The sequence below is a fragment of the Elephas maximus genome, chromosome 17, assembly GCF_024166365.1.
Source record: "Elephas maximus indicus isolate mEleMax1 chromosome 17, mEleMax1 primary haplotype, whole genome shotgun sequence".
Classification (NCBI taxonomy): Eukaryota; Metazoa; Chordata; class Mammalia; order Proboscidea; family Elephantidae; genus Elephas; species Elephas maximus.
This window is the reverse complement of record NC_064835.1, coordinates 75,783,548-75,796,366: the sequence shown is the minus strand read 5'-3', so window position 1 is coordinate 75,796,366 and position 12,819 is coordinate 75,783,548. Positions and strand designations below refer to the sequence as shown.

At 40.6% G+C, this 12,819-nt stretch overlaps 1 protein-coding gene across 6 annotated transcripts in view; it reads right to left on the bottom strand.

Annotated features, from left to right (window-relative positions):
- Positions 1-12,819, bottom strand: part of CHAMP1 (chromosome alignment maintaining phosphoprotein 1) — an 89,344-nt gene that overhangs the window by 67,847 nt on the left and 8,678 nt on the right. For 5 of the 6 annotated variants that reach the window (XR_007513590.1, XR_007513593.1, XR_007513594.1 and 2 more), the window contains exon 3: positions 7,626-12,139. Coding sequence is in view for 1 of the 6 variants with exons in the window: in XM_049856616.1 (XP_049712573.1) it covers positions 9,622-12,087 (2,466 nt within the window). In the remaining 5 variants the exon portion in view is untranslated. Of the gene's footprint in view, positions 1-147; positions 12,140-12,819 lie in introns of those variants that run through there. The other variant, XM_049856616.1, reaches the window with a different exon arrangement.

Below are 12,819 nucleotides of genomic sequence, written 5' to 3'. Positions count from 1 at the left end.
TGCGAGGTGCGATCTCTATTTGATCCACCACAAAACTGAAATCCAGGTTTCCTTTCATTACTCCTGGTGAAGGAGGAGTTCCACATTTTGTTCTGCGTGCCTGTACTGTTTGATTTTTTATAAGAATGTATCCATATACAGTCTTAGTTCTTTAAAAAAAAAAAAAAAGTCAAGGTAGAAAGATGGGGCTGGGGGAGAGTTATAAGATTTAAGAGTAGACTCTGGGTCTCCTGGGTTCATGTCACTCTATCTGCTTCAGTGGATCTGCAGCAAGCCTTCAAGTTTTTGAGACTTTTCAAGTGAAATTATCTCTGACCTGGAGGTGAAGTTGAATATTTCAGGAATGTTCGGGGCTGTATTACCAAGAGAATGTTCTATCTGCAACCAAGGCCTGAGTTTAAGTTGTCTTGCTGGCACTATAATAAAGCTTTCGGTTCTGTTTAGAGCAGAAAGGCTTTATTGTACACTAAAATCTTGCAGCTAAGCATGTCCAAGGTATCCTGATACAGGTTTGTCTGTCCACTCATAAATTCCTAGTAAGAACATACATTTTGTAGTTTTCACTTTAATTTGAATCAGGAATAGAAATGTTGACCTTCAAAATACTACTGGATCTTTGCCCTTTTTTCATTCTACTTATTATACAATTGAATTTATAGCTATTTGTTTTCTGTACTTGGGGGGCATAAAAAGACTATCAATGTAAGACTGTCTTCTGAGAGTTAAACTTCAACATCACAGTGATTCAGAGTAGAGGACTAAAAATAAAAAAGAGAAAAGGAAAGACTCCCAGGTTGACAACAGTTGACACCAATCTGAGCGGATTATTGGCCTATCTAAGATCTGCTTCCAGTCAAGGACAGGCAGAGAGAAAGAAGAGTTGGGCAAGAATGTCCCTGCTACCTATCCAAGCACAGCTCAAGGTACATAATGGCATCCTGTGTGAAACCAGATTTGGGGACTTACTTATCCAGTGCCCTTTTCAAGGCTCAGTGCCTCCACTAGTCACTCCTGGTGGCAGCTATAACCTTGTTGTAAGCTCCCATTCAAATCCTATTAACTACCTCACCTCATTCTAATCTAATGCTTTCTAAAACACCTTCTGATTACAATTTGGCTTCCCATGTGGCACAAGAAGAAAATGCACCAGGGAATTCATAGTTCCAATCCCATTGACATTTGTGGTTTTGATTGTAAGATTACAAATTGGCATTCTGACTTTATATATCTGCCTTGTGCACTCGGTTAACAGGAATCTGCACAAGAGATTGATCCAGTCTTAGGGTGTTGAGCAAACAAGGTTTCTGAACTTACAGAACTGTGGTGAGTGCTGTGATACTCCACCAGGTTCCCTGTCAGAAATAAGGTCTTAGTTCCCCAGCTGCTGAAGATGGCCCTCAATTGTTAGCCCTCTTTGGGAATTGCCTCGGCTGAAAAAAATCTGTCTCACCCATGAACTCGCTTCCTTCCAGAGTTAGCCTATAACCACATTTATCGATGCCATGGTATAAAAGCCCAGCACTCTTGCTTCCACTCTGATCATCACTGAAGGGCTATCCTGGCTCCAGGTCTCCCCATAGAGTCAGCTAAGGACCCTCCAATGGGACTGTATCACAGCTCAGTCCCTACCTATGCCCAATCCTGCTTCCTTCTCTTCCCTTCCACAGGTGTTGATTCAAGAGCTCTCCTTAATAAATATCCTACATGCTCATCTCCATCTCTGAGTCAGCTTCCCCAGGAACCAAAATTGACAAGGGCCAAGGTCCAGCCCTTTGGAATGTGGCTAATTCTCTAGGGCAGATCCACACAGTTGAATGCCTTTGCATAGTCATAAAACACAAGCAAACTTTTTCTGCAAAGAACCAAACAGTAAATATTTTAGGCTTTGTGGGCCTAAACTGTCCCAACTACTCAACTCTACTGCATAGACCCTATGTAAATGAATGGGCATGGCAGTCTTCCAATAAAACTTTACAAAAACAGGCAACGGTTAGATTTCACCGGCAGGTCTTAGCTTTGCTGACCCCTTCTCTAGGGCAAAGCCTCATGATCAAGAACCCTTCACTTTTCAGGTGACACACCCCCCGCATTCCTGTTGGTAAGAGAGATGTTCCTTCTTTGATGGTCTACACTGACCATGGTAACTTTGGCACCTATATTTCAAGTAAGATCGCAGTAAATTTCTTCACAAAATTTTATTTTTATCATGAGAAAGATGAGACATCAACATCTCTCAAAGTAACAGTTACCTTATTATTTGTGGCTTACTTAATTTTAAATTCTATTTGAAAGCATACAAGAAACTATCTTACTTATGATAAAATAGCCTGTCAAGAAACATGAAGAGAAAAGGTACGACGGGCCTCTCCAGTCAACATCTGGTGGAATGGTTGGTATGAAGGCAGTAGCGTGCTGTTGTTGGTAGTGTGTGCAGGTGAGTCAATTCTGATTCATAGTGGCCCTATATGACAGAGTAGAACTGCTCCATAGGATAACCAAAGCTGTAATCTTTGCGGGAGCAGATCACCAGGTCTTTTCTTCTGCAGAGAGACTGGTGGGTTAGAACCAATGACCTTTCAACAACTGAGCGCTTAACCATTGGGCCACCAGGGATTCCTAGAAGTAGCACTGTTGTTGCTGTTGGTGTGTCTCTGAGTCGGTTCTGACTTATAGCGACCCTATGTACAACAGAACAAAACAGTGCCCAGTCCTGTGCCATCCTGAAAATCGTTGCTATGTTTGAGCCCACTGTTGCAGCTGCTATGTCAATCCATCTTGAGGGTATTTCTCTTTTTCACTGACCCTCTACTTTACCAAGCATGATGTCCTTCTCTAGGGACTGGTCCCTCCTGATAACATGTCTGAAGTACACGAGACAAAGTCTCGCCACCCTCGCTTCTAAGAGGCATTCTGGTTGTACTTTGTTCAAGATGGATTTGTTTGTTCTTCTGACAGTCCATGGTATATTCAATATTCGTCCCCAAAATCATAATTCAAATCTTCATTATTCATTGTCCAGTTTTCACATGGATATGAGGCAGCTGAAAATACCATGGCTTGGGTCAGGTACAACTTAGTCCTCAAAGTGACATCTTTGCTTTCCAACACTTACAAGAGGTCTTTTGCAGCAGATTTGCCCAATGCAGTAAGTTGCTTGATTTCTTGACTGCTGCTTTTAGGGGCACTGATTGTGTAAAAATGAAATCCTTGACAACTTAAATCTTTTCTCCGTTTATCATGACATCGCTTATTGGTCCAGTAGTGAGGATTTTTGTTTTATGTGGAGGTGTAATCCATACTGAAGGCTGTAGTCTCTGATCTTCATCAGTAAGTGCTTCAAGTCCTCTTCACTTTCAGCAAGGCAGGCTGTATCATCTGCATGTCACAGGTTGTTAGTGAGTTTTCCTCCAAACTTGATGCCTCGTTCTTCTTCATGTAGTTCAGCTTCTCAGAGTATGTGCTCAGCATACACACTGAATAAATATAGTAAAAGGATACAAACCTGATGCACAGCTTCCCCTTTTCTGTTCGAACGACTGACCCTCGATCTATGTACAAAGTTCTGCATAAGCATGATTGTTCTGGAATTTCCATTTTTCACAATGTTATCCATGATTTGTTACGATCCACACAGTTGAATGCCTTTGCACAGTCATAAAACACAGGTAAACATCTTTCTGGTATTCTCTAGTTTCAGCCAAGATCCATCTGACATCAGTAGTAACATCTCTTGTTCCACATCCTCTTTGAATCTGGCTTGAATTTCTGGCAGTTCCCTGTCAATGTACTGCTGCAACCATTTTTGAATTACCTTCACCAAATTTTACTTGTGTGTTATATTAATGATATTGTTTGATCATTTCTGCATTCTGTTGGATCACCTTTCTTTGGAATGGGCACAAATATGGATCTCTTTCAGTCAGATGGCCAAGTAGCAGTCTTCCAAATTTTTGGCATAGATGAGTGAGTGCTTCCAGCATTGCATCCGTTTGTAGAAACATCTCAATTGGTATTCCGTCAATTCCTAGAGTCTTGTTTTTCACCGATGCCTTCAAAGGAGCCTGGACTTCTTCCGTCAGTACCATTGGTTCTTGGCCATATGTTACTTCTGAAATGGTTGAATATTGACCAATTCTTTTTGGTACAGTTGCCCTGTGTATTCCTTCCATCTTCTTTTGATGCTTCCTGCATCATTCAACATTTTGCCCATAGAATCCTTCAATATTGCAACTCAAGGCTTGAATTTTTTCTTTAGTTCTTTCAGCTTGGAAAATGCAAAGCACATTCTTCCCTTTTGGTTTTCTAATTCCGGGTCTTGGCACATTTCGTTATAATACTTTACTTAGTCTTATTGAGCCACCTTTGAAATCTTGTTCTTTTACTTCACAATTTCTTCCTTTTGCTTTAGCTACTCTACTCTTCCAACATCCATTTTGGTCTTTTCTGTCTTTTCAATGACCTTTTGCTTTCTTCATCTATGATGTCCTTAATGTCATTCTGTAACTCTTCTGGTCTTTGGTCATTAGTGTTCAATGTTTGACTCCATCTATGTCATTAAGGTCGATTCTACTTTGAGGAGGCAGCTCTTTCTCAGTTGTATTTTGAGTGCCTCTCAACCTGAGGGGCTCATCCTCCAGCACTATATCAGACAATGTTCCGCTGCTATTTATAAGGTTTTCACTGCCAGTTTTTTTAGAAGTTGATCACCAGGTCCTTCTAGCCTGCCTTAGTCTGAAAACTCCACTGAAACTTGCTCTACATGGGTGCTCCTGCCGGTATTTGAAATACCAGTGACGTAGATTCTAGCACCACAGTAAACAGGACAGAGTAGGTAACTGAAAACAAGGCTGCCTCAGAAGAGGACCCAAAGAGGGACAAAACAAGGCTGGAGAAATAAGGAGACACTGCATTGTGCACAGCCTTGAGGGTCATTTTAAGAAGTTTGTATTTTAGCCTAAGTGCAATGGGAAATGACTATTTCAAGAAGGAAATTTACAGACTAATAAGTGTTTCAAGAGATATATTTTATCCTAGTGTATTATATTAGTTGGAAAGAGGCAAAAATGAAATCAGGGATACCAGTTTAGGAGGTCTGACATTGCTTGGCAGCAACAGAAGTGGAGAGAAGTACATAGATTCAATACAAACTACATAGATCTCTGTGACGATGGCCTGGAGTCATCACACCTGCAACCTAGACAGGTAGGCATCCCACGTTTGCCCCAGAATCTTGGTTGCCATAATTCCTCACCAGGATCCAGGACTTCCACTTCCACATTAAAGAGCACAATGTGGCTCTCTCCATCCTGTTATGATGGAAAGTTATCAGATTTACATGGGGCTATACGGTTGCTATGAGTTGGAATCAAGTGCAACAGGTTTTTTTTTTTAGATGGTAATAGATGAAAACAGTGCATCTATACCTACAAAGAGTACTGCTAAATATCAGGAGTTCCTGGGTGGCACAAATGGTTAAGAACTGGACTAGTAGCCAAAGGGTTGGTGGTTCAAACCCACCCAGAGGCACCTCAAAAGTAAGGCCTGGCGATCTACTTCCAAAAGGTCACAGCCATAAAAACCCTACGGAGCAGTTGACTCATGGTGTCAACGTGAGTCGGTATTAACTCGGCAGAAACAAATATCAGAAAGTAAATGTTGCCCTTATTACTGTCTATGAACTTAAAGGCTGGTGGGGAATAATGAAAATCTCTACAGAGTGGGAGAATGTTATCATTCCCAAGAGGGAGAAAGAGGATTTAGGTTAAGAGTGAATAACCCATTGCCATGGGAGTTGATTTCCACTCACAGAGACCCTAAAGGACAGAGCAGAACTGCCCCATAGGGTTTCCAAGGCTGTAACCTTTACAGAAGCAGGCTGCCACATCTTTCTTTTGCAGAGTGGCTGTTGGGTTCAGAGCCCTGACTTTTCAGTTAGCAGCCACACTTAACCACTGTGCAAAGAGTGAATGCGGTATATGAAAGTGATGCTGAGGCCCCCAGGAGGAGGGGGGCTTTTAGATTCCTTAAGCCACTCTCATCCACTCCAGTAACCCATTAGTCGTTATTAAAAAAAAAAAAAAGTCGCTATAGAACATGGTAATTATGAGCTGTCTGCTTTGACATCAGGCTGACTGAATTTGCATTTTTTGTGTAACTTCAAACTTTGAAAAGGACATAGTGTTAGCATCAAGCTAACAGGGTTGCAGCGAAGATTAAGAGATTCATGTAAAGCACTTAGAACGATGCTTAGCCCACAATGATAGTGCTTTTTTAAAATTCTTGCCCAATCCTAATTTTGCTTAAAACTCAGGCTTTCTTAAGGGTATATGCAAATTAGCGGTCTCCCTAGAAGTTTTATTTTACACCATTCACCATCACCCATTGTCATCAAGTGGATTCCAACTCATAGTGACCCTGTAAGACAGAGGAGAACTGCCTCACAGAGTTTCCAAGGAGCCACTAGTGGATTCGAACTGCTGATCTTTTGGTTAGCAGCTGAGCTCTTAACCACTGCACCACCTTATACATTTTATTCTATATTCCTCAAAACCACCTATAAACATTGAACAAAACAGGATTTATTCCTAACTTTTCCAAAACATTTCATATTTAAGAATCCAAGAAATGCATAAAGAGACATCTTTAAAATGTCTGAATAATCTATATTACGTTATAATCTTGTACTTCTTTTCATGAATTAGGCTCGGCTGCCCGACAACTTCATCAAAGTTGAAAAATTGTCTCACTGATTCTAAGAGCAGCCTCAAGATCAGTGTCAGATAAGAGGAATCTGGCCCAAATGACTTACAGAACTGCTAAAAAATTTGTTTAAACCATTAAAATCTGTGATAATTACAGTAGCTATACAAAAATAATATGCCATGTAGTCAGAATTACACATGAACAGAATTTGTAAAGTTGGGAAAGGGGAAAAATTTCAAGGATTTTTAGATCTGGGGGCGTACTTTAACCCTAAAAGGTATCCCTACCAGTTTTGCGATGCTTGTAGATTGAATAAGCATCCCTCAGTAACTTCATCCAAGACAAATGTATGGAATCCACACCAATATTAAAAATGAAAGCAAAACCTGCTACAGGCATATGATAATTCATGTACTTATAGTAAAAAAAAAAAAAAACAAACCCAGTGCCGTCAAGTCAATTCCGACTCATAGTGACCCTATAGGACAGAGTAGAACTGCCCCATAGAGCTTCCAAAGAGTGCCTGGTGGATTTGAACTGCCTACTCTTCGGTTAGCAGCCATAGCACTTAACCACTATGCCACCAGCATTTCTACTTATAGTAAAAGTAATGAAAATTAAATTGGTCACCCAAAGCATCAGGGTAAATTCCATGTGGAGTAAAACAGTACAATAATTTTATTTTCTTTCATATTATATAAAATTGTTGAAAAACAAAAATGTACTGAGTCAGTCAAAATGATAAGAAGGGGATGCTATCATTTAGGAGGGAAAGTCATCAAGGTTAAATGAAGTCATTAAGTTCTAAAGAAATGGTACGGCTCACTCTGATCTCTAGAAACAGGACAAAAAAAAAGGAAACCACAAAAGCAAGGTGAAAGAAGACAACAGGCCAAAACTACACATGCGCTATCACCACTTACTCTGGCAAAGGATTCCCCATTTTAGGGCATGAGAAAATCCACATACAGCAAAAATCAGATGGCAAGTCCTGAGATCTAGCTGGCTCCACTTTGAGCAAAGGTTTAGGAAGGATTCTGTGAGAGGCTCAAACACCAAAAGGGTGAAGTCCTAAGGAAAAGAATTAGGTGTTAACAGTGATTTGAGAATGCAGGCTTCAAGAGGGTTTCTAGATGCCGGAGACCCTTGTTTCTCCATCTGTCTTAGTCAAGTCAGTGTAAATGGAGGAAAAAAAAAAAAAAAAAGACAACTGTATATCCAAGTTTTCTTACCCATTCTACTTGATGGCATCATTGCCTAGGAAGAAACTTCAGAACTGGAAGGAGCTCATTCTCAAAGTGCCCACGTAAACAGACAACAATTATAGCAGCAGGCCACTTGTAGTGCTTTCCTTGCCCTTGACTATACTCACCAAAGTAAGAGCTAGACCTGAAACTTCTAAGACTTCACCCAGCATTGTCTATTGTCTTTCAAACTGGCATGTTAACAGGGATGCCATGAAAAGAGAAACTATTCTTTATTAATTAAATTAAACCCAGTTATCTCAATCATGGCTACACAGTGGAATCCCTTATAGCACTCGCCAAGTACCCCTACAGTCTGTAAAGGTCTTTAATTACAGCCAGGGTTGAGAACCACAAGCTAAATTTCTCAGAACCTTTAATATCCTAATGTGTGTGGATGAGATTTTCCACAAAGGGGTGCCTAACATACAGTGCTTCCTTAGTTTACATGACTGTTTTCTCCCCCTCAGAGAAGACACAGCTTAGAAAATGCTGTTCCCAGGAGTGAAAACTAATATGCTGAAAACAAGTGGAAATAGGAAAGAATAATGGAAGCTCAATATCGTGCAATGAAAAGTACTTAAGACACGGACTTTGCTGAAACAAAAACTTTGCTTTTAATTTGATAGATACACATTTGACAAAATATTTTAGAATAAAATTATCCATGAACAGGCACAAGTAACAGAACTGTAAAAAACATAAAAGTAATGTTTTTCAAACAGAAACATCTATTTATAAAATTGTCTACTGTGAATCTGGAAGACTTTCAGTTCCTACTCATTCCTCCAATCTTAAGCCCCAAAAGGTGACATGCAAGACCCAGCAGTAGGAAGTACAAGCTCTAACACATTTGGCAATTAAGGACCATTTATTGGCGTGAGCTGGCAAGGAAGTAAAGAGCCAGATCTTAGGATAAAATACAGAATGGAAGACTCCAATGGAAAGTCTATTTTACAACTGAGGGCAAGAAAAACTCAGTATCAGATTAACCTTTCTCTTAGCTTCCTGCAGTCACTCTCTTTTTCTAAGTACTCTCCTCCAAAAGAAGGCTGCAAACTATTTATAAAACTTATTCAATTTTCCCCCTTTTAGCAGAAAATCAGCAACCCTGAGACTCCAATTTTCCATGACATAAAAGCTAATAAACATCTAGAACTGTTCAAGACTTATAAATAATTTTATATGATCAAATAGAAACTTTGATCGAAATAACTTTTAGGATCCGAAAACACATTCAACAAAAGGGAACAAAATTTCTCTGAAATTTACTTTTCAAGCCTAATTTGTAAACATCCAAATAACTTCTATTGACCAAAGTTAGTTTCACAAGAAGATACACTAGATGTTTTAAACTGAGTACAACTTGCTCATGATTGTTAAAATGGAATGCCTGCCTCTTCATATTATTATTCAAACATACTTAAAAGAAATGAGAACTTTCCATCCATCTGGAATATATAAGAATTTGATTTGCAAGACAGCCACATAAACAAATGATAAAAAAAATAGCCAAACGCTTATTCTCTGTAACACTACCAAGACAACGGAACACAATACGACTGTACACATCAACATCTAACTGACCCGAGCAGGCTACTTAATTAGCTGTATTTTCAAAGAATGGTTTTAACAAACACCTTTGTAGAGCATATATGCACACCGTGTTCAAAAGTTAAATTTGCTGCTCCTCCAGGGGTGGTTCGACAGCCTCCATTAGCTTTTTATTTGCCTCTTCATTGTGCCGGCTTTGACAATGAGTTAAATGTTTCTTAAAGCCTCTTGGGAAATTTGACTCAAAATTACAACGCGGACATTTAAGTAAACTTTGCCCATGGGCGGCAACATGATTCTTAAGGAGAGATTCCAAAAGAAAAGCCTTTCCACAAATTGTGCATTTGTAAGGGCTGTGAACATTATGCTTATTAACCAAATGATGCAAAACAGCACCTTTTTTCATAGCACGACAGCAACAAATTTTACAATAATACTTTCCTTTTCCACGCTTCATGTACTTTGCTATCTCCTCTTCAGAGATAAAAGCTTCTTTTTCTTCAGTAAACTGAAGCACATTTTTAGACTGCTCTGGACTAGTTATATCCATTTTGTTCTCTTTACTAAAATCAAGAGATTCCACATCAACCTGCTCTTGATCACTGCTTGATTCCTGGCCCTTAATATCTATCGCATCCAAATCTGTCTTGAGATACTCACTACTACTAAGCTCGGCATCTGAGTTCTCTTGGTTGTCTTTCTTAAGCTTCTTTGAGCAAGGAAATAAGGCATCTTCTAAAAGTCTCTTGGGTGTAGCTAGAAGTTCTTCGTGAGCCAAAATATCACATTTTTGATCATCTATGGCATCTACCTGCAGTTCATCACCAAGTTCAAGTGCCTTCTGAGATTCTGAGAATATAGCAGATTTAGGAAGCTCGGGGAAAAGGGCATGTTTCCTGGGCTCGGGGAAAAGAGCACGCTTCCTTGGTTCAGGGGAAGCAGCCGGGGCTGTTTTGGCAGGCTCAGAAAAAAGGGCAGGTTTCCTAGTCTCGGCATCCATAGAAAGGACAGGTTTCCAGATCTCGGAGGCTGCTTTAGGGGATTCAGATGGCCCTGAAGGACCTGCTTTCCGGGTTTCAGGGAAGACAGGAGGTTTTTGAGGCTCAATAAAAAAGGAAGACTTCCAGAGATCAGGAGAACTACCACGGGAGCTTTTCTGGGAGTCAGGGAAATCAAGAGAGGCAGGAGAAGTTTTCCGTTGATCAGGAGAAATCTTCCAAAGCTCGGGTGACCCTGAGGGTTTTCTGAGCTCTGGAGATCCTGCCGGGCTACGGATCTCTGGAGATAGTGGTGGGCCTGGTTTGCGAATCTCAGGAGACAAGGGAGGTCCTGTTTTACGGAGCTCAGAAGACACTGGGGGAACTGCCTTCCAATGTTCAGGTGACAAGGTGGGAGTTGTCTTTCGGAGTTCTGGTGGGCCAGACTTCCATGATTCAGGGGATGCAGGAGGAGATTTCCAGGAACTAGGAGACACCGATGAAGATTTCCAGGATGAAGGGGACACAGACGGAGTTGGTTTCCAAGGTCCAGATACAGAAGGAATTGGTTTCCAAGGTCCAGGCGACACAGATGGAGCAGGCTTAGCTGGTTTCCAAGGTCCTGATGATGCTGACGGACTAGATTTCCAAGGTCTAGGAGACCCGGGTGGCCCTGCCTTCCAAGAACCAGGTGACACAGCTGGGGCTGGTCTCCTAGGTTCCGAGGAGACAGCAGGAAATGACTTCCAAGATTCAGGAGACTCAGATGGGGATGGCTTCCTGGGCTCAGGGGAGACAGTCTGGGCTGATTTCCGAGATTCTGGAGATGCAGTAGGGGATGGACCCCAAGGTTCAGGGGAAGCAGCTAGAACTGGTGACTCTGGAGATGAAGCTGAAGGTGGCCCCAGTGTTTCTGGGAAATGAGAATGTTTCTGGGACTTGGTATTAATAAGAGCAGTCTTTACTGCTTCAGTAGACACAGGGGCAAGTTTCTGTGGTTCTGGAGAAGGAACGGGGACAGGTTTCTGAGATTCAGAAACAACAGGAACTGGGTTTGGAAGTTCAGGTGAAGAAACAGAAGCGGGTTTTGGAGGCTCAGAAGAAGTAAGGGAAGGTGTCTGTGGCTCAGAAGAAACAACAGGGTCAGGTTTCTGAGGCTCCAGGGGAGTAACAGGAGTAGGCTTTGGGGATTCTGGGCCAAGTTTCTGAGTTTCTACAGAAAGGACGGGTACAGGTTTCAGTTCTGCTGAATTAGAGGGTATTTTCTGTTGCTCAGGAAGAGGAGGGCTTTTTCCAAGATCTATTTCTTTGTTCAGCTGATGTTTTGGTTTATCATTCCATTTCTCAGGGGCTGCGTGTTTGGACGTGATATGATAATACACATTGGAGTACATCTTGCTGGTGAAGAAGCACTTATGGCAGTGAAACAGCTTTGCACTTTTCTGGTAAAAAATCATTTTACCTAAGCCACCAGCATCCATTTCATCACAAAATTCGGGATGGATGGTACCCATATGGATTTGTACATTTTCATAATCTGAGCCCCTGAAATTGCAGTGGTCACACTCCAAACGTGCTGATGGCTTACGAAGCTCCTGGAATACTTCCATTTTTCCTTCTGTTATAATACACACGTTATATTCTTTAAAACTTTCAATATGGCTGCAACAAAGTAGAAATAAATTATTTTCATGGAACATAACTTTGAATAAAAGGCTGCTCTAATCCATTCTATGACTGTGTGATTTTAAGTCTAGAATGGCATCTGCATTTATTAGATAATACAACTCTATGAAGATTTTGGGGATGAGATAGGAAAAACAGAACTCATTTTTAACTGGGTCTACACACTCTGCCAGGAGTTTTACATACATTATCTCATTTAACCCTTCTAACACTATGACATATTGCTTTCATTTACAGATGAAGAAACTGAAGTTGAGAGAAGTGACCGATGCTGCAAGAATACAAATGACAGAGCTGAGGTTCACACCCAAGCCTGATTCCAGGATTATCTACGGTATGTGCCTGATTTTGACTCTCAGAAACCTGAATCGACAAGCATACAAACCTTAGGACAAATCACAATTACATCTAGGTTACTTAAGGCTGAGCACTAGTATAATATGCTTTATACTTTCAGATAAAGCAGTTTTTAAACTTTTCGGAAAGCAATTACTAAACTATCTATGAAAAGATGGTTATTTTGTTTTTTTTTTTTACTTGTTGGCTTATTTAATGTCAACATATAATGTTTTATCTATTCTAATACAAAACACTGTATTCATTTACTTAATAAATGAATTATTTGTATATCCCATGCCATTCTAGGTACTTGGGTT